This window comes from Taudactylus pleione, unplaced genomic scaffold, assembly GCF_031769625.1.
Source record: "Taudactylus pleione unplaced genomic scaffold, aTauple2 ptg000731l, whole genome shotgun sequence".
Taxonomy (NCBI): domain Eukaryota; kingdom Metazoa; phylum Chordata; class Amphibia; order Anura; family Myobatrachidae; genus Taudactylus; species Taudactylus pleione.
The window spans coordinates 2277706-2298341 of record NW_028285133.1 but is presented as its reverse complement, the minus strand read 5'-3'; the positions used below and the strand labels follow the sequence as shown (position 1 = coordinate 2298341).

The 20636-nt window shown below is 46.3% G+C and overlaps 1 protein-coding gene across 1 annotated transcript; it reads left to right on the top strand.

Annotated features, from left to right (window-relative positions):
- Positions 1-949: 949 nt before the first annotated feature.
- Positions 950-10599, top strand: ATXN1L (ataxin 1 like). The gene is made up of 2 exons (XM_088457006.1): positions 950-1180; positions 6852-10599. Exon 2 carries the CDS (start codon positions 6969-6971, stop codon positions 9063-9065), a length of 2097 nt encoding a protein of 698 aa, XP_088313132.1. The 5' UTR covers positions 950-1180; positions 6852-6968; the 3' UTR covers positions 9066-10599.
- Positions 10600-20636: the final 10037 nt, after the last annotated feature.

Below are 20636 nucleotides of genomic sequence, written 5' to 3'. Positions count from 1 at the left end.
TGAATAAGTAAATATTCCCTGTAAATACCCACTATTTCATCAAAGCCTTCCAACTCTCATCCTAACCTGCTGCTACATGCTCCCACCTCCGTCTGCCCCATCTGTGTCACACCTGCTTGTCTGCCCCTCCCCTCACGAGCAGAGCCCTCTTCCCTCTTCTGCTTCTCCTTACTTATACTTTCATCTACTCCTTACTCCCCACTTGGGCACCTATCACTTGGCTGCTTACACCCTGCGGCTTATTTGAGTGTTATGATCGCTAATGCAGCAATGTGTATAAATCTTGTCCTTGTTCTGCATTGTATTGTACTGTAAGTCACCGGTTTCTTGTTCCCTTATTTACATACTTGCCTACTCTCCCAGTACTGCCAGGTGCCTCCCGAAAATTGGGTGCCGCTCCCGGCACCCTGCAAGAGTAGGAAAGACCCTCGGAATGGCCGCCCAGCCCCCACTCACAAAATATATCGGCATTGTAAAGTGGGGGCGGCAATCATAATGGCACACCCCAGCTCCGCCTGCTTAAACCGCTCCCACCCTCCCTGCTGCACCAACCTGGCAGCCCCCACCTGGAAGGGAATGCTTATTTATTTACTTTGTAAGGCGCTGCGGAACCCTTGTGGCGCCATATAAAGGATAATAATAATGCTCTGATGAATATGTGAGCACTATATAAGGAACTGATATTGTTTTTTAAAGTGTCATAGTGAAGAAATTGTCAGGTTGCTGCTTATAGCTATGGCCATGATGACTTGACAGCAGTGTAAGCAGCTGAGCTGGATATAGGTGCATTGTATAACAGTGTAGCCGGAGAACACACTACTAGCCACTATGGCACAGGCAGACAGTTGTCTAACTACAATAGCGGCCCCCAGTGGAGGAGAATCTCCTGTAACCATAGCAACGCTTTCCAGCCTTTCCGGCGCTCTCTGATGACGGCGGCAGGAACGCTCACGTGCTGCGCGGTTGCTATGGATGACGCCGGGCGCACGCAATCTTCAGACGTCGGTTGCTAGGGGCTTCGTCACGGTGACGCGACGGGTGCTGTGCCCGGGCCAGGCCGCGAGGAGGCGCCGGGGCCGGAGAGACAGAGAAGAAGAAGGCCCGGAGAAGGGAAGGGAGAACCGGGATGTAGCGCACCGGAGCCGCCGGCGGACGAGCTAGAGCACCATGAGATGTGCTGGTGAGCCGCGGCCGCTGTGTCCGTATGTTATGGGCTGCCTGCATGTTTCTGGGAGTCTAGGCCAGGCTCGGGGAACCCTCCTGCTGGGGTGGCACTACAAGTCGCAGCCTGTCGCAGGGCCTGTAATCCCCTCATAGCCGGAGAGTCTTAGGTTCGGCTTCCTCTGGTGTCAGCGAGGCCTAATATGATTAGATCTGTGCATTGTGTGCTGCGTGTGAGTGTGGATTTATGTCTGGCTATTGTTTGTGGGCTCCGGGGCTCTGAGGTGCCATTAGTTAATTGAAGGTTGGATATATTGTATATTCAGGGACACTCCATACCTGGAAGTGGCTGCCTGTAAGGAATAGGTGTTTGAGACCAGGTGGAGCGTGCAGGGGCAGCCCTGTCGCCCGGGTGGAGCGTGCAGGGGCAGCCCTGTCGCCCGGGTGGAGCGTGCAGGGGCAGCCCTGTCGCCCGGGTGGAGCGTGCAGGGGCAGCCCGGGTGCAAAGGAAAGGAGAGATGCCAGGGGAAGCCCTGCCGGCCAGGTGTAGAGGGGAAGCCTTGTCAGGCTAGATGCAAAGGAGAGATTACAGGGTAAGAGCAGTTGGCCTGGTCTTGGGGAGGAGAGTGCAGGGATAGACTTATTGGGACTTCTGCAAATGAGATTACAGGGGGAAGAGTACAGGTAAAGAAATGGTAGCACTGCTGTAAACAAGATTATAGGGAAAGCCCTGTCATCCAGATGGAGGTTGTAGGGGAAGCCCTGTTGGTCTGGTCCTTGTCCATTCTGTTGCAGGGAGGAAGTTACAGTAGAGCTATGCTGCACAGATGATATTACAAGGGAAGCCTTGTCAGCTCTGCTGCAGGTTCAGGGGATGCCTTGTCAGCTCTGCTGCAGGGCGCAGGGTTCAGGGGATGCCTTGTCAGCTCTGCTGCAGGGTTCAGGGGATGCCTTGTCAGCTCTGCTGCAGGGCGCAGGGTTCAGGGGATGCCTTGTCAGCTTTGCTGCAGGGTTCAGGGGATGCCTTGTCAGCTCTGCTGCAGGGTTCAGGGGAAGCCTGGTCAGCTCTGCTGAAGGGCGGTGGTTTTAGGGGAAGCCTTGTCGACTCTGTTGCAAGGTGGAGGGTGCAGGAAAGCCGTTTGTGAGCTCTGCTGCAGAGATGATATTACAGGGGAAGCCTTGTCAGCACTGCTCTGGGGGTGTAGGGTGCAATGAAGCCTTGTCAGCCCTGGTGGAGGGTGCAGCTGAAGTCTTGTGAACCCTGTTGCAGGAAGAAGGGTGCAGGGACGCCTTGCTGTAGGGATGAAGATGCAAGGAAGCCTATCCTCCCTGATGGAGGGTGCAGGCCTTGTTGGCCAGGTGGATAGTAGCAGTGGAGGTCTCGCTGTAGGGAGGAGCCTGTATGTAAGGATCCTGTAGGGAGCAGAAACCTGGGCACCTCTGATTGTCCTTCTACAAGGATGATTGTGGAGGAATATACTGCAGCAAAGGAACTCAGCCTGCTTCTTTGCAGGTAGTGGGTGAAGGGATACGTTCAGGATCCCGACAGCGGGTATTCCGGCATTCATAATGCTGACGCCAGAATCCGACACTTATCAGAATACCGGCGCTGGCATCCCGACTGCCGGGATCCTGAAGGTAAGTACCGGGGTTAGGGGGCGGGTTATGATTAGGATTTGGGGTTGTGGTTAGGCACTAGGAGGAGGGTTAGGGTTAGAGGGGTTGGTTAGGTTTAGGCACCGTGTAGGGTTAGTATACATACTTGCAGCCCTCGGGATTCTGACCACCTGGATCTGGAGCGTCTGCATCCCCCGTATCCAACTCGTGGGCACACACCATCTGCAAGGAGATGGTTGCAATCTAATGTGCATTTGTATTTATTTAAAAAAAAAAAAAAAAAAAATATATATATATATATATATATATATATATATATACTGTTAGTTTCTATCAATTATGCCAGTAGATGAGTTTTGTGTTTAAATGGGAAAATTATTTCTGTCTATAGTTGTTTGCTTTAAATTAGGTCTATGTCCACTCTGTATGTGTATAGGATATGTGTGTCTGTACATAGGAGGTGTACAATACAGGTTTTGTGTATGAATGGGTTATGTAAATAATAACATATGTAATGCCAGGCATACACTATACAATTATCGGGGCAATCTGCCCGATATCAGTGGATCCCTGCGATAATTGCACAGTGTGTGTCGGCGACTGAGGGTAAAATATTGATCGGTCGGGCATGCGCAGGGTTCAGGGGATGCCCGATATCGGCGGATCGCCGCGATAATTGTAGCGTGGGGGGGGGGGCGACCGAGGGTTAAATATTGCTCAGTTGGGCATGCTGGATTGTCCAGCATGCCCGTCCGATGCGATTTTTCCCGGTAAACTGTCTGTATGCCCAGCGCAGCCGACTGACAGACCTTTCCTGTGTTCCTTCCTACGGAAGGAACAGGGAAATGTCTCCCCCCCGGGGGTGGAGCGCGGATGTCGGGCTATACACTGTGAGATTTCTCTCACAGTGTATGCCGGCGACATCTGCGGCTGGCAGGCTGCCAGATAAAATGTCTGTCGGTCTGACAGACATTTTATCTGGTAGTGTATGCCCAGCATTACAGTGTATGCCTGAGATATCTGCTGGGTGACAGGCTGCCAGATAAAATGTCTGTCTGTCTGTCTGTCTGACAGGCATATTATCTGGCAGTGTATTCCCAGTTTAAGTGTTCAGCCTGTGTGTTCTCTTTGTTTTACTGCTATGCTAAGTGCATAGATCTATATATAAATATTTATATATTTAAATCTTTTTCTTAATCTGATGTGCATCTATTATAACTGTCAGAGTGTTTGACTGCATCTAATTTTAGCTACTAAGAAATTATTACACACTGTTCTGTATGTGTTCTTATTTCTTGAGTTTAGAGTCTGTAGCCCAGATTTTCACTAGCTATAGATGGATCATTGAGTATTTATTTCCTCTCATTTCATCAAATACAGTAAAATGATAATTCTCCCATAGTTACTTTGGCCCTATAATAGCTACCTCTTTGTGTTTGCTGTGCTTTCATTTATGGTGCTGATGGTAGTTTTGTGGTACATGGCTGCTTTGCTTTTGTGTACAGTGTAGTCTTACATTAAATCTTGCATTATATGAGTGATGTGAATTTACTTCATATACAGTCAGGTCCATAAATATTGGGACATTGACAGAATTTTCATATTTCGCCACCTATTCACCACCACAATGGCTTTGAAATGAAACAAACAAGATGTGATTTAACTGCAGACTTTCAGATTTAATTTGAGGGTAATTTCATCCAAATCAGGTGAACGGTGTAGGAATTACAACAGTTTCTATATGTGCCTCCCACTTTTTAAGGGGTCAAAAGTAATGGGACAAACTAAACAATCCTAAATCTAACTTTCACTTTTTAATACTTTGTTGCAAATCCTTTGCAGGCAATTACAGCCTGATGTCTGGAACGCATAGACATCACCAGACTCTGGGTTTCATCACTGGTGATGCTCTGCCAGGCCTCTACTGCAAATGTCTTCAGTTCCTGCTTGTTCTTGGGGCATTTTCCCTTCAGTTTTGTCTTCATCAAGTGAAATCATGCTCAATCGGATTCAGGTCAGGGGATTGACTTGGCCATTGCATAACATTCCACTTTTTAGCCTTAAAAAACTCTTTGGTTGCTTTTGCAGTATGCTTCGGGTCATTGTCCATCTGCACTGTGAAGCGTTGTCCTATGAGTTCTGAAGCATTTGACTGAATATGAGCATATAATACTGCACGAAACACTTCCGAATTCATTCTGCTGCTTTTGTCAGCAGTCACATCATCAATAAATACAAGGGAACCAGTTCCATTGGCAGCCATACATGCCCACACCATGACACTACCACCACCATGCTTCACTGATGAGGTGGTATGTTTTGGATCATGAGCAGTTCCTTTCCTTCTCTTCCCATCACTCTGGTATAAGTTGATCTTTGTCTCATCTGTTAATAGGATGTTGTTCCAGAACTGTAATGGCTTTTTTAGATGTTGTTTGGCAAACTCTAATCTGGTCTTCCTGTTTTTGTGGCTCACCAATGGTTTGCATCTTGTGGTGAACCCTCTATATTCACTCTTGTGAAGTCTTCTCTTGATTGTTGACTTTGACACATATACACCTACCTCCTGGAGAGTGTTCTTGATTTGGCCAACTGTTGTGAAGGGTTTCTTCACCAGTGAAATAATTCTTTTGTCATACACCACAGTTGTTTTCCGTGGTCTTCCGGGTCTTTTGGTGTTGCTGAGCACTCCGTTGCGTTCTTTCTTTTTAAGAATGTTCCAAACAGTTGATTTGGCCACACCTAATGTTTTTGCTATCTCTCTGATGGGTTTGTTTTGATTTTTCAGCCTAATGATGGCTTGCTTCACTGATAGTGACAGCTCTTTGGATCTCATATTGAGAGTTGACAGCAACTGTTTCCAAATGCAAATGTCACACCTAGAATCAACTCCAGACCTTTTACCTGCTTAATTGATAATGAAATAACGAGGGAATAGCCCACACCTGTCCATGAAATAGCTTTTGAGTTGATAGTCCCATTACTTTTGGCCCCTTAAAAAGTGGGAGGCACATATTGAAACTGTTGTAATTCCTACACCGTTCACCCGATTTGGATGTAATTACCCTCAAATTAAATCTGAAAGTCTGCAGTTAAAGCACATCTTGTTTGTTTCATTTCAAAACCATTGTGGTGGTGAATAGAGGCCAAAATCTGAAAATTCTGTCAATGTCCCAATATTTATGGACCTGACTGTATCTTGTGATTGTTACTGTGTCACTTTTCAGATGGTTGAGATCTGTCTTTTGGCTAATACAGTGTCCATAGCTAACATGCTATCTCAGCACTATCTGATCATGTTAATTTATAACCTGTTTGTTGTGTCACCACTAATTTGTACCACGTTTGCATTATGGTTGTCCTGACTTGTCACCCAGCCACTGTCCCCCTTGTCTGCTCCTGACGTGTCACCCAGCTCCTGCCCCTCCCCACAACCAGCTCCTGTCGTGTGACCCAGCCAGCGTTACCCCAATAAGTTCCTGTTGTGTCACCCGGCCGCTGTTACGCCTAGCCAGCTTCTTTTGTGTCACCCAGCCCGCGTTACCCCAATAAGTTCCTGTTGTGTCACCCAGCCGCTGTTACGCCTAGCCAGCTTCTTTTGTGTCACCCAGCCCGCGTTACCCCAATAAGTTCCTGTTGTGTCACCCAGTCACTGTTACCCCTAGCCAGCTTCTTTCGTGTCACCCAGTCTCTGCCCCCCTTAGCAAGCTCTTGTGTCAACCAGTTGCTGCCACCCCCAGCCAATACCATGGAATGTCACCCAGCTGCTGTCCCCCCAACCAGCTCCTGACGTGTGACCTAGCCAATGTTCCCCCTAGCCAACTCCACAGTCTTGTTACCCAGCTGCTGCTCCCAGCCAGCTCCTATCATATCGCTAAACTGCTGCCCCCCCTAGCCAGCTCCTTTTGTGGCACCCAGCTTGCCGCCCCCCTTCCCCCTAGAAAGCTCCAGTTGTGTCACCCAGCGTTAGATCATTATCATTACATTGTTTTGCTGGTTTAATATATTTGCTGGCAGGTTTTTGTTTTATGTAATCCATTGTCTCCCTACTAATTTGACTCTTTCTCCTGCAGTTTGTAGACCTAGAAGATGCCCACAGGATACATGTGGTGTCATCACCAACCATTACTGCGGGACACCCATGAAGCTAACCGAAAGCCATAGAGGCCCCATTAAGAGCAGGAAGCATCATGAAGCCTGCGTACGAACGGAGCCAGGAATGTCTTCCACCAAAGAAACGCGATCTGGCCCAGAGCGCCATAAACATAGCGGTGCAGCCCAAGGTGGATAACTCGTCCACTAATGACAGCTCAACCAATGAGACCTCAAACTGGCCTCGGGGAGTGCTGGTGGCAGCTGGACAAGGACAGGGGGTTAGGTATGAGATGTCCGGAGAAGGGACCGAGGCTGTCACTGTGGATCAGTATGGAAATCTGTACAAACTGGCTGTGCCATCTGCTACCTTCTCTCCATCAGGCCTTCACCCTGTGGTGAACATGGGATCTCTTCCTCCATCTTTTAATGTAGCATCGCCACTGATCCAGCACCCAGGCCTCACATACCCACCTATTCATTATACCCCCATCTCTCATACATCTGTGCAGTTTCTTGGTTCTCCTTATGCCGTTCCATACGCTGTTCCCCCAGGCTTCCTTCAGCGTGCTGTGATATCCCCACCCGCTACTTTGGCTGCTTCTCATGTCCCCCACTATGTGCCATATAACTCCATCTTGCCTGAGGGTGCGACCCCTCCTCCGCAGACTCCGCCGCCTCACTCTTACAGCAAAGTTACTACAGCGCAATCTCCCTCTGTGCTTATGGGTGTAGTACCCGTTGATGTCACAAAGGGAAGAGTCCCTGTGTTTTATCAGCATTCTTCTCAAATGTCAGCCAGTTATCCTGTGCATGAGATGCTCCTGACATGTCCTCCCAATCCAGTTCATAGTCCAGCCAGCCACAGTGACAAAGAAGGTTTGGTCACCTCTACCAACGGGACCCAGAGGGGGTCTGACTGTGCCTCTGGACGGAGAGGGAGCCAGACTTTAGAGAAGTATGTCCATCATACAGATGAAGATCCTGCAAGAGGTCATGGTGACAACCTGTTGGACTGTGATACGTACTCAGGACATGTAACGCAAAGGACAGAGGTTACCATGATGACCCACAGGAGCACTCCTGATACAGATTTAGAAGTTCAGCGAGTGGTTGGGGGAATGGTTTCCCAAGAGTACTGTGCACCTTCAGTTCATAGAGTTCAGAGGAAAGACCGGATGAGCCCATTAAATCTTTCCAACAACGTTAAAAATGAGTCAAAGCGGGGAAGTCGAAGTTTTCCAAGTCCGTCGAGAGGAGAGCTCAGAGGTGTGTACAATGTACAGCACACGCTAAAATATACAGAAAAAAATGCACTTATATCAAACGGGGAGTCCACACAAGGAACAATGAGTCCTGCAGACACCTTAGCTTCAGCAGCTTCCCGTCATGCCTCTAAGACCCAAGGGACAGAATCTCCGGGAGTGGTGTGTGGTGACCTCCAATCAGACAGAGATTCTCCACGAGCAGGTCCCGCCCAGCCTCCACACTCTACCACTTTACCCTCACACTTCATGAAAGGGGCCATTATCCAGCTGGCCACTGGAGAACTGAAGAGGGTAGAAGACCTACAGACCCAGGATTTTGTGCGCAGCGCCGAGGTCAGCGGTGGCCTTAAAATAGATTCCAGCACTGTGGTGGACATCCAGGAGAGTCAATGGCCGGGATTTGTGACACTTCATTTTGTAGTAGGAGAGCAGCAGAGTAAAGTCTGCCTTGATGTTCCTCCCGAGCACCCATTCTTTGTGTACGGGCAGGGCTGGTCATCATGCAGCCCCTCACAGACTGCTCATCTGTTTGCACTTCCTTGCCATCGGCTCCAAGTGGGAGATGTGTGTATATCGATAAGCTTGCAGAGCATAACTAAGAACGGTGCGTCATCAGCAAGCAGCACGCCCACACATCCGGCTCTGCCGCACCCTGTTGAAAAAGCAGTGTTACAATCTAGGGAGTGCCCCCTGTTGTCAGAAAGAGATAGCGGTAAGCAAAATCAGCTCCAGAACGATGGCATGGCCCAGAGTTCCCATGTCCAGGCCGTTTGCCCTCTTTCTGCAGCTCAGTCCAGCTGGTCAAACCCAGGAGTCCAAAGATATAGTGGGCAGAGCATAGAAGCCCGACCCTCGCCTTCACGACACTCTTTCATTCCGCAGGAGGTAAAGCTATCCATCGAGGGTCGGTCAAATGCGGGGAAGTAATTAATAAATACACAAATGCCCCATCTGCAAGCGGAATAGATTTGCACAGTTAGAGTACAGGGATAATCATGGAAGCTGCAGCTGGCTCCCTGCTGCTGGAGAAATAATGTGGGAGGGTACTGTCTCTATTGCACAGACACTGCCTATTGTTCAGTAAGAAAATGTAAAAGCTTTTATTTTCTTAGTAATCGTTTGAACCACATCGTACTTCTATCCATATATTTCTCACCTCCAAGCTTTATAGCTGACGGGAGGCGAAGGGTAGGAGAACGTAAAGACAATATTTGCAGCATAGGTTGACTATTTTGAAGAGAAGAGACTGACATTATTTTGGTTATGAGTCTTCCTGGCATTCTAGGCTTCTAGATGATGGCCGCTGGCTCTCCAATATCACTCACCATGCTAATTAGGTTCCCGTTTTTGTTTTGTTTGTTTTTTATTTTGCGGTTGCTTTCAGTTGTATGGGCACAAATACCTTAACTAGTTTTGTGGTTCCTTACGAGGCGTGTTGCAGCATTGGTTCTGCTCCACTGCCCACTCAGGACATGGGACGGAAACAGAGCAGCTGACATTCCTGAGATAGCACCTCACCTTGATCCAGCAGGGTTCCTGATCACCCAAACACACCCAAAGTGCAATAAAAGGTATATATCCATTTGTAGCATGGACCCTGGCTCTCCTGCACGAGACATTATATACATATATAAAATTTCAGATCTGGAATACACTTGGCGTGTAGTAGTATAATATTTTTTTATTGAAAACTTTCCACACTGTTAAAATCTGCTTTAGGAGACACTTGTACTCATTCTGAACATCACTGGACACTACATTCACTCCCCGGCCCCCCACCCACCCCATTATTTCCTTCTAAATAGACCAGATGAGTCACTGGATAAATTAAAGGACATATAGATATATAAATGTGTGCGCTAAAACAGGAAGGCAAATATTATGGAAAAGCCGTTTCATAAGTCTGGTGTATTGCACAGGGGGTGGGGCTTATTGCATTGCTCAGTCTTTTAGTAACATGAATACAGAACAATGGAAGAGTAAAGTGAGAGGCAGGGTTGCCTTAGACCTCCGTGTTACACTATAGCAGGTACCGTTTCGGAGAGGCCCTTTGTGCAGTCACATAGTCTGCGACTGGAATGGGCCACATAGATCATTGATTTCAGTACCCAGAACATACGTTTGATATAATTAACCAATAACCTATTATGCATTCTACCAAGCCTTAGAATTAGGCAGGTGTGTCTATCCTATTGTGCTACCTGATCTTTAACAGAGCATTAATCTATATTTTGTTGTGCTTATTTTGTAACTGTTTTAAATAAATCAATTTGTACTGTATATTTGTATTCCAGCTGAGAAGCATTTTAGTTTTCTTTTCTTTTTTCTTTTCTTTTTGTTTTCCATCTTGAAAATCTCTGTACCTGAGCTATACAAAGACTGTATTTTCGTGCTAAATCACATTTTACATATGTAAGCGTTATATGTACCAAAATGCCTATATAAACACATAGCTCTTTTTTTTCTGGGTGTGTGTGACTTTCTCGGGCTCTGGTCCATACAAAGCGCTGATAAAGGAACCATATATCCAGTTTTACTGCAAATCGGACATATAGGCATCATAGATTTTTGCATAAAGGTGCCCTGTGCACTTTCGTTTAGTGGCATCAGCAGGGTTCTACCTTATTTGATGATAATGGCTACAAACTGTATTAAACCTTTTGATATTTTTACGAATTAATAATTTAGAATTTATTTTACATGTTGTTTTTTAGTAAATCATGGAATTAAAATTGATTTTATTGGGGGATTTTTTTTTTTTTTGCCACTGACCAACATAAAATACTTAGACGTTTGAAATAATAAAAAATACTTCTGAACCTTTTTTTTAAAAGTTAATATTTATAGATGTACAGTACAAATAAACCCTGGCACAATTTGTTGCCCACAGGTGATTGCATCTGTATGGTCAAAAGTGTTTCAAAATGAACACACTGAGCGGAGCCACCGTTGGTTGGGTCCGAGGAGCTTATCCATGAAGAACAAAGAACATTCAAAGCAAGTCTGAGGAATGGTTAAGGAAGACCACTAATCTGGGGATGGATAAAAGGCTTTAAATACTCTTTGGTGTTGGTTCAATTGTCATTGTGATGGCGTTGGAATGCCGGCAATGATATGCACCCTACTCTGCGCATTTTAGCTCATAGTACCATAGGGGTGCATACCATTTTGGCGTTGCTCCTCATTGACTTGACCCCATAATATGACCGGATCAGCGTGAGGGGACTTATGGCAACACTGCAGGAGTTAGCTTTTCATGGGGGAAACAGATTGGGCACCTTACAAAATACAATAGTGGCAAAGGTATAATTAAAAAATACCTAGGAGATAATTTAACAAACAGCTACTTGTCAAAATCGCCAATTTTTGCTAAAGTGACAATGTAAATGGCGCTTACCCCTCGGCAGAAATGACAAAAAATAGTTGATTTGAAGGAAATGCTGATCATTATCTCTCTTTTCCCCCTGTACAGTTGTGCAGACTCCTATATCCAGTAGAGGAAGATTCTTTGGTTTGGTTAGCCCAGGATTTAAATTTTTAGCCAGGGGCTGTTCAACAATAAGTAGATGCCCTAATGTTGAACAACCCTACTATGAGGCTCATGTAGAGTTGGACATACATCCACAATAGTCTTTCGCACTGTGCATGGGCAGTGAAATGTATGTATAGAGCCTAAGATGTGTCTCCCCATTGTGCCTCCCTACACGTAGAGCAAAGGGGCATGTTGGCATAATCTGAGTACAGTAAGAGCATGTTAATGTGCCAAGCAGTGACATATCTTGTGGCTGCTAACACCCGGTTCAAGTTCCATGCTGAAGATGATGATTGGCACATCACCCTTGTATTGTCTAGAAAACAAAAAGAGAGAAAATGTGCAGCAAATTCTTCCTAAATGTGAGAGCGGCATTAAATTGTTTCCGACCTAAGTTAACTCTGATGTGTGGCGTAAGCTTATTGCATCATTCCTCCTAAGACCATCTCCGACCATGATGCATAATAACAGGTGTATAGTGGTATGAGGATGTGTTTTTGCTCCAGGGCCTAGAGCAGAGGTTCTCAAACTCTGTCCTCAAGGCTCCCCAACAGTTCAGGTTTTAGAGATATCCATGGTTAAGCACAGATGACTTAATTAATATGTCAGTCAATTTGATTTAACCACCTGTGCTCAACCATGGATATCTCTAAAACCTGAACTGTTGGGGTCCATGTTTGGGAACCTCTGGCATTGAGGACATGTGACAACAGAAGGCAGAATAGATGGATGAGATATGGGCAAATCCTGGAGGAAGACCTGCTGCAGTGTGCATGAGATTTGGAACTCAGGAATTGTATATTCCAGCTGTGCAGTGGTATAAAGCAAACTGCAAAAGCCTCATTACGTGGCCTAAATTGGAAATAATGTGCTGATGTAGCATAATCTGATAGAGAATCTGGAATTATTTCAAATATTGCTATTCACTATCTCCACAGAAGTGCACCATAGTAAGACTAAGCAGGGAGTCCACTCACAGGTGCAACTGTAGCTACAGGTGTGTTTTTTTTTATAAAGTATTTAGTATCCACCCTCCTTGATTTAACTATATCTATTGTCTATATTTTTATTTGTAATTCAGAAAAATAAACTTTATAATTGTCTTTCTTCTTTTGCATTTAGATCTGAGATTCTAAACTTCAGTCCTCTAGTACCCCCAAGTGGGTCAGGTTTTGTGGATCTCTATAATTATGCACTGGTGAGTTAATCTATATTGCTGTGTCAGTAATTGTCCCACCTGCTTCCACAGGCAGAAGTCCTCAAAACATGACCTGTTGGGGATACTTGAGGGGTGAGTTTGAGAATCACTGATTTAGATTATTTTGTGATTAGTAGTAAGAATTCCAAATAAATCCATTTATTGATTCCATGCTGTACACCAGAGGTTCCCAAACTCTGTCCTCAAGGCACCCTAACGGCCCAGATTTGAAGGATAACCCTGCTTGGGCACAGCTGAATTAATTAATATATTAGTCAGTTTGATTTAACCACCTGTGCTCAGCCATGGGATTGGGTAACCTTAAAACCTGGACTGTTGGGGTGCCTTGAGGACTGAGCTTGGGAACCACTGCTATAAGCATGTAAAAAAAATTGACAAAGGTGAATTCTATCGACCGTTCGAAGAAATGGAATTTGACTGACAAATTATTTTAAGTTTAATGGCCGCCTGTTTTTTTTTTTTATTTTGCCACTTCATTAGTGGGGATGTAGTCATATTGTTGAGATTTACAGTGTCGACAGTAATGATGTCATTTATGAAATGCCAATATTTAACATGTCGGCATGTACAGATTGCAGGAGGAGAGGTTAGATTGAGGCTCCAGTAGGAGGTTAGGATTTGGCTGCAGGAGGAGAGGTGAGAGCGAGGCTGCAGGAGGAGAGGTGAGAGCGAGGCTGCAGGAGGAGAGGTGAGAGCGAGGCTGCAGGAGGAGGTTAGGGTGAGGCACTAGGAGGGGTTAGTATTAGCGATGCTCACTGCCAGAAACCTGGCAGTATCCTTTGGAAGCCATCATGACTTCACCGCCAGGCCCGAAAGAAATCGCTGGAGCCGCCGCACCAGGTAACTTCTTAACATGTCAACATTTCACCAGTGTCTAAATGATGAATGTCAACAAAATACACCACACCCATTATTGAGCAAGTGTTTCCATTAAGCTGTAAAGGGAAATTTTCCCTTTTAAAAAGATATTCGCAGAGCAGTTAAAATAGGTATGTAACTGGGTTACCCTTATATCAAGTTCATTATTTTACATTCTGTACTTACCCATAGTCCTATATTTATTTGTACTTGCTGAGCCAGAGATGCCAGTTCTGATGTACGGTCACCGCTCCCAGGCAGCATGGCAACCACTAGGCAAGTCTATATAGCCCCAAAACACTTTCTAGTGTAACCTAGGACTGACGTGTAGTGAATGACCATGTAACACAGGCATATTGAATACTGCTCTGTAGGCCCATCAGACAATTAACCACGAGACCTGAACTGTTTGTAGTGTGTCAAATTATTTGCACCAACTTTGCAGGTATAAATGCAAATATAGATACATATCGGTTTGTATAAAAAGGGTTTGTTTTTCCTTTTTGTATTGGTTTATTATAAATGTAGAATATATAAACAGTACGACTGATGCAGGGATGGGGAATGGCCCTCTAAGCTTTTTTTCAGCTAGGCTCATCTGGATAGCAGGGTGTCTATATATGCAGCATAATAATCTTTGCAGCAGTGCCACCTGGAGCGTCCTTAGGACACTTCAAACAGTCACACCGCTGCCCTTACAGCTCCCCGGAGCATCCTCAGGATGCTCCAGGCATTGCTATAATCATCGGCGATTGTGACCTCGTCCCTGTGTGACATCACACGGAGGGGTTGTAGCCTGCACCGAGCCCACAATTAATGTTATACTGTATATATCAAAATGGCCCTCGACAGAAAAAAGGTTCCCCACGCCTGGACTAATGTATAGGTGCTTGTTAAGGCCGGTACACACTAGAGCAGGCCGGGCCAACCTGTAGCTCTCCAGCTGTTGCGAAACTACAAGTCCCAGCATGCCTTGCCAGAGTTTTAGCATTCCCTAATAGCAAAGCTGTGGCAAGGCATGCTAGGACTTGTAGTTTCACAACAGCTGGAGAGCCACAGGTTGGCCAGGCCTGCACTAGAGGATGTCTAGTGTGTACAACCTTGTTAGCGACAGGACCCAGCGGGGGTGCTGGCATCGGCAAGTGCATACACATTTGTTTATGCCGGCAGTGATGGCCATGCTGCATTCTACAGCATGGCCACCGCTAATGATATCGCCCATCAGACCTGCATGCAGGACCGACGGAGGATGTCGCGCGGGAGCACGCATCATCAGTGGCATAGTGGGTACACACTAGACGATATCCTGCTCCGATCTGTTGGATCGGACGACATACCGTCTAGTGTGTACCCAGCTTCACAGCAAACATGCGAGAGGTGCCAGTAATTGTCTTCTCTTCCTTATAATCCCTTTATTTTTTCTGAGCGTTTTGATTTAATAGTAGTAATCCTGTGGAATACATTGGTTTCAGGCTGTGTCCTAGCCCCCTCTGTGTATATTTCACACCAAAAATATGACTAGAACAGGCAAAGAGCAGGCAGCTCTCAAACCCAAGTTAGCACAGAGCCTGCAACCGAACAACATTACACTACGTCTTGTATATACAGTGCAGTGTGCTAGTCACTAATAAGCAAGGTTATTGGCCATTTATATGTCCCAGTAAAGAATCAGTCATATTATCTGCTGATATGTATTAGTCACATTTAAAAAGATTTGCTGGAAGTGAGCACTTAGTAGGCATCTGGTTACATCATTACAAGCACTGGGGCCACCTCTGCTGGGAAGCTCTGTGCCTCACACTCCCTGTGACTATTACTGTACATGCCGGTGCTCCACTATACATCAGGGAATATACTGTACTGCGCTCACTTTGCTGGCGAATTAGCAGGTCATAAAGCTGACGTTAACACGGCCTCTCAGTATGAACAGGTCTGTCTCTATGAAGGGTGCGGCTGCCTTTTTATATGGCCATTGGAATATCTAATACCATTAGATGGTCTGTCCCATCTCCGTCATGTCCAGTGGAAGTCTGCAGCCCCCCATGACAGGACAACTTCGCTGAGAGGGGAACCCAGCAGCGCCGGCCATACTAACGCCCCAACGATTGCCAGGGCAAAAATATACGTGTAGCTATATAATTAGTCTTAAAGCAAGTTCTACCCTTTATTCAGACGCCATCTTCCAATCTCTTTACCTCTATGTTCTTCAAACATGCTTATCTTGGACATAATCTTGTTTATTTATCTCACACATGAAACTATTCCCTTCATGGGCAATTATTAATATGCATTATGGAAAGGTTGTTTGTAGGAACATTCCCTTGTTTGACCAAGGTAACACTTGCTGCTGTTTGCACAGAGGCCTGATTGTCTCTGATCATTGCATGCGCTTATTACACAGTCTGAGCTGACTTTATGCTGGCAGGTAAATTGTCAAGGATTAAGGATCGTCCTGATACAGTCACAAGGTTCTAAGTTACGACTTTATGCAAACGGCGCTACAAAGCACTTCCCTGGCGTACATCCCTGCAAGGACTGAGACGCCCTCGATGAGCATCTGTATAGGCTACTGTATAATATCGCCTTATGGCATCATTAGTGATGTCAGTGGGAGTGATTTTGGCTCTGATAGAGCCAAAATCACTCCAGGGCTTGCGGCAGCGAGACCCTACCGCAGGGTCTCATCGCAAGCCCGATGGTCTTGACCATCATCATGGACGCTCGCATAAGCTGTGAGTGGTAACCCACAGCTATGCGAGCGTCCAAGAGGCCGCTCCAATAAGAGGTAGGAGGGCCCTGATTCAGAGCGTCCGGCTCTGAATCAGGCCCACAGTCCTGTATGTTTTCTATAGGAAGATGTCCTGTAGAAAAAGCCCTATACTGTACTTTGATTTAAGCAGAGATGAAAGTATTTTGGTGTTAGAACCCTACTAACACAATGGGTAATTCTCCACCTTCTGAGCTCCCCTCACTGTATTTTCTGCTTCTATCCCCCTGAACCAGCCAGATGATCATCTCCCCACCGTTACTTTACATGAGAGCACAGCGGGTGCCTAAAAATAAGCCCTGCTGGCATTAGTCAGGGATATTTATCACACTATAGGTCTACCATGCTGGGGTAACACAGGAATAATCTGCTGTGTGGCACTGGACAGCCAAGGCCACTGTCAATGACGTGGCATATTATTTCCTGAGGCAGGACTCGTACATCTGTGCAATCTACGAGGCTTGTGGTACCGATATTTTGTGTGTGGTCTGCAGGACACATTTAACAGGGACAGCCAGTACTGAGAACCTAATCGGACTTAGGGTGAGGGGTGAACCCCTCTGATGGTGAGGTTTCCACTCAAGCAAACCAGAGCCACTGCAGATTGTGGAGCCTTTGTGAAACACACATATAGTGTACAGGTCTGAGCAGCCCATCAACTCAGTAGGTACCAGAGTTCAGGAGTCTATTTTCTAAGCAGTGCTAGGAGACAGAGTGAAAAGTGATAAGGTGCCAGCCAATCAGCTCCCAACTGTCGTTTTTCAAACACAGCCTGTGAGATGACAGTTAGGAGCTGATTGGCTGGCACTTTATCACTTTCACTCTGTCTCCTAACACTGTTTAGTAAATAGACCCCATAGCTCCTAAGGAATTGCTAGGCTGAATAGTAGATCAACTTGCACAATAGCAGCCTGGACTGCAGGAGTGGCTCCTATGTTTTTCTTCTTAATCCCTTCAATGATGAATATCCATCCTTTGCATTTATTCTAAAACATTGTATGCTGGATAGTAGATATTTAACATATAGGGATATTACAACATAATATAAAGTCTACTTGCCCAGACCACATTTATCGTGGGGTCCATCCATCACAAAAGCTCCAATATTGAATGTTCTGGTTCCTTGAACACTGTTTTGTCAGTTATCACCCCTATATAGCAATAGTTCAAAACTAGAAAGATTTTTCTTGTACTCGCCTCCATTTAGCCACCTTTAGATCATGGCAGACAGTGGTTCTCACGTTTGTAGGCGTTTACGCAAATACAAATAAGACTAGAAAAAAAAAAATTTCCCCCAGCATACTCCAGTAGACCAGCAATAAGATCTGAATACTACATGGTAATAGAAATCCAGAGAACTTTGTTGCAAATATATGTTTAAGCACCAGGCCATGTCACGGCTTCTGTGTCCCTAACACTACATAGCACCCATAGGACATATAACTGCATACTGTTATGCCACATGATAATAGCATATACATTAATATATCTAAGTTGAGAGCCAACTTACCTGGAGATACCCCAGAATCCTCCAAATAGCACTACAAGAACCAGCATACTCTCCATGCCTCTCAAAACAGTAATACAAAATAGTGGTTGCACAGATCAACTTAATGGTCTTCCTCTATCATCCATCTGGGGGACGTTCCATTACTCTGGGTTATGCTTGTGACCTATTGAAGTCTGGTACTAAAACAGTTAACTGCTGCCACCCTCCCCTACATCACCCCTCCCACTTCCAGCAGCCCCTCAGTCTTGTTTTAGTGCCTTGGAGCAAGGCACAGTCTCTATCCTAGCTTTTAGTTAGGTTTTAAGTTGGGTGCTTAGACTGTTTACAGATGGTAAGCACGAACAGAGTGGGGACAGGTCAGGTAGGCGTTTGTGTGAGCCGGGAACCCCACTCTATGGCCTCTGGAGAGTCACCAAACCGGGAGCTGGTCTCTGCCATTACCGAACACACATCCGAGGAGGCGTTGAGGGAAATTACGAGCAGCTACAGGCCTCTCTGTTGCGCATTTTTTTCTCCAGTCTAAAGTAAACCCCCCCCCTTTCATGCACCTGTGAAAGACTGTAAAGTTGATCTGAGCATCCACTATTTTATAATACTGCAAATACAAATAACTGAGGACTGGGAGGTGGTAGAGACTTAGGGCCTGATTCTGCAAGGATCGTAAATGCAAAGCTGCACGCAGGCTATAGATATATGATGTGTATGCACGCAGGCTATAGATATATGATGTATGCACACAGGCAGCTTTACAATTGCAATTCTTGCAGATATGGTAATGCAGCAGAAGGCATCACGCCTCCTGTGCATTATTCGAGCTGCATTGTCCAACGCAGCATCGGATAATCTGCGTAACATCGGCCGGCTGTGGTGACCCGTGGGGTCCTGCAGTTGGCCGCCGCAGTTTAGAGGAAAGAGGCCAGGAAATCTCTATCAGCCGACGGAGATCCTGGCTTCTTCCCTCCCCTGCAAAGCGACGACATGCCTCAGTTTTGGGAAACTGAGGGCATCGGCGCCTCCTCCCTGCCCACAAATGGTAGCAGACTGTCAATCACCGACAGTCTGCGACCAGGTTAGCAGGACCTATTCTGCACACTTCCAAACATCGGGAATCTGCGTTCAGCAGGGCACCAACACTAGTGTGCACTGCTGAATCAGACCCTTAGTACAAAATCCACTGTTCTCAGCAAAGTTTGGGGCTACATTGATTACCTGATCTCACTTTTTAATGACGAGGGGCTCGACCTGAACAAAATATTTGTGAAAATATGATTTTTCAGGGTGCTGCTATCTCAGCGTGGAAGTACATTTTAGGCTTCTGGGTTTTTTTTGGGAAGTACATATACACTAGTAATTTTTGTCCAACTTTTTATGAGACTTTGAAAATTGTTTTTATCAATTACAGGCCTAAATATATCTGGATGGCAACATGGGAAAAAATTATTTATCTTCTTCAGGGTCCATAGGGATATTATGGTTGAAGACCAGCCACCAGTTAAAGCTTCAGCTCCCAGGATGCCTCTGGTCTTCCTCCATATATACCCCGCCCCTGGCCATAGGACTTCAGTTGTTCGTTTGGTGCGGCTGGATCAAGACGCACCTTTATAACGGGACTGCTCTGGCAGTCCTAAGCTTTTAGTTTGTTTTTTGGTTGGCAGTACTAAGCGTCTGAATTAAGACACATATACTGTGACTCCATCTACCTCCGCCAGGCCCCAACACCAGTAACTGGGCTGGTCGCGGCTAAGCTTGCTAGCTGCAATGCTGCGACGTGGACTGCACCGGATGTACGGAGATGTCAGGTAAGGCGATTCCTCGCTTACGGGGAATAATGCACGGCAGTCCTTGCTTCTGGTGTCAGAGACGCACTAGAAGCCGCTGCTGCCAGGGCCCGGGATTGTCCGCGTCTTCACTACACCAGCCGGGGCCTTATCGTCTGACACCAGGGATCGGCAGCAGACACTTCTGCTGTCACGAGGCCAGCGTACCCGGCTGGTTAACGCAGTCTAGGGGAGGTACGTGCTCCCGTGGCAGCTTCGACCCAGACACAGTCCCTACGAAGGGTTTTGCGTGTCTGGGTTGCTCCGCCTACCCTCCACGTGTATATGAGACGCTCACGGTCCATGCTCAGTGCGCCCTGTAGCTGTGGTCTCAGGAGGGTTTGGGGCAGTCTCCCTGTATACCTCTTCCTTGGATAAGTTATATAGTGCTCTATATCCTACCATTCATTTGTGTCTGTGTAGTTGATTTAGAGCAGATTGTAATTTTATTACATATGCATTGTATGTGACTGGTTGCTAGCTGCTGTACTGACACTGGGCCTGATTCAGAGCCGGACGCACTGACCAGAGCGCTCGCTCTGAATCAGGGCCCTCCTCCATGAAAATGGAGCGGCCTCCAGACCGCTCGTATAGCTGTGGGTGACCACCCACAGAATATGCGAGCGGCCAAAAAGATGGTCGCAATGGTCTTGACCATCGCGACTATCGGACTTGCGAAGGAGACCCTGCGGTAGGAGACCCTGCCACAAGCCCTGGAGTGATTTTGGCTCTATCAGAGCCAAAATCACTCCCACTGACATCACTAGTGATGTCAGTGGGGCCGGCTTCAGACGT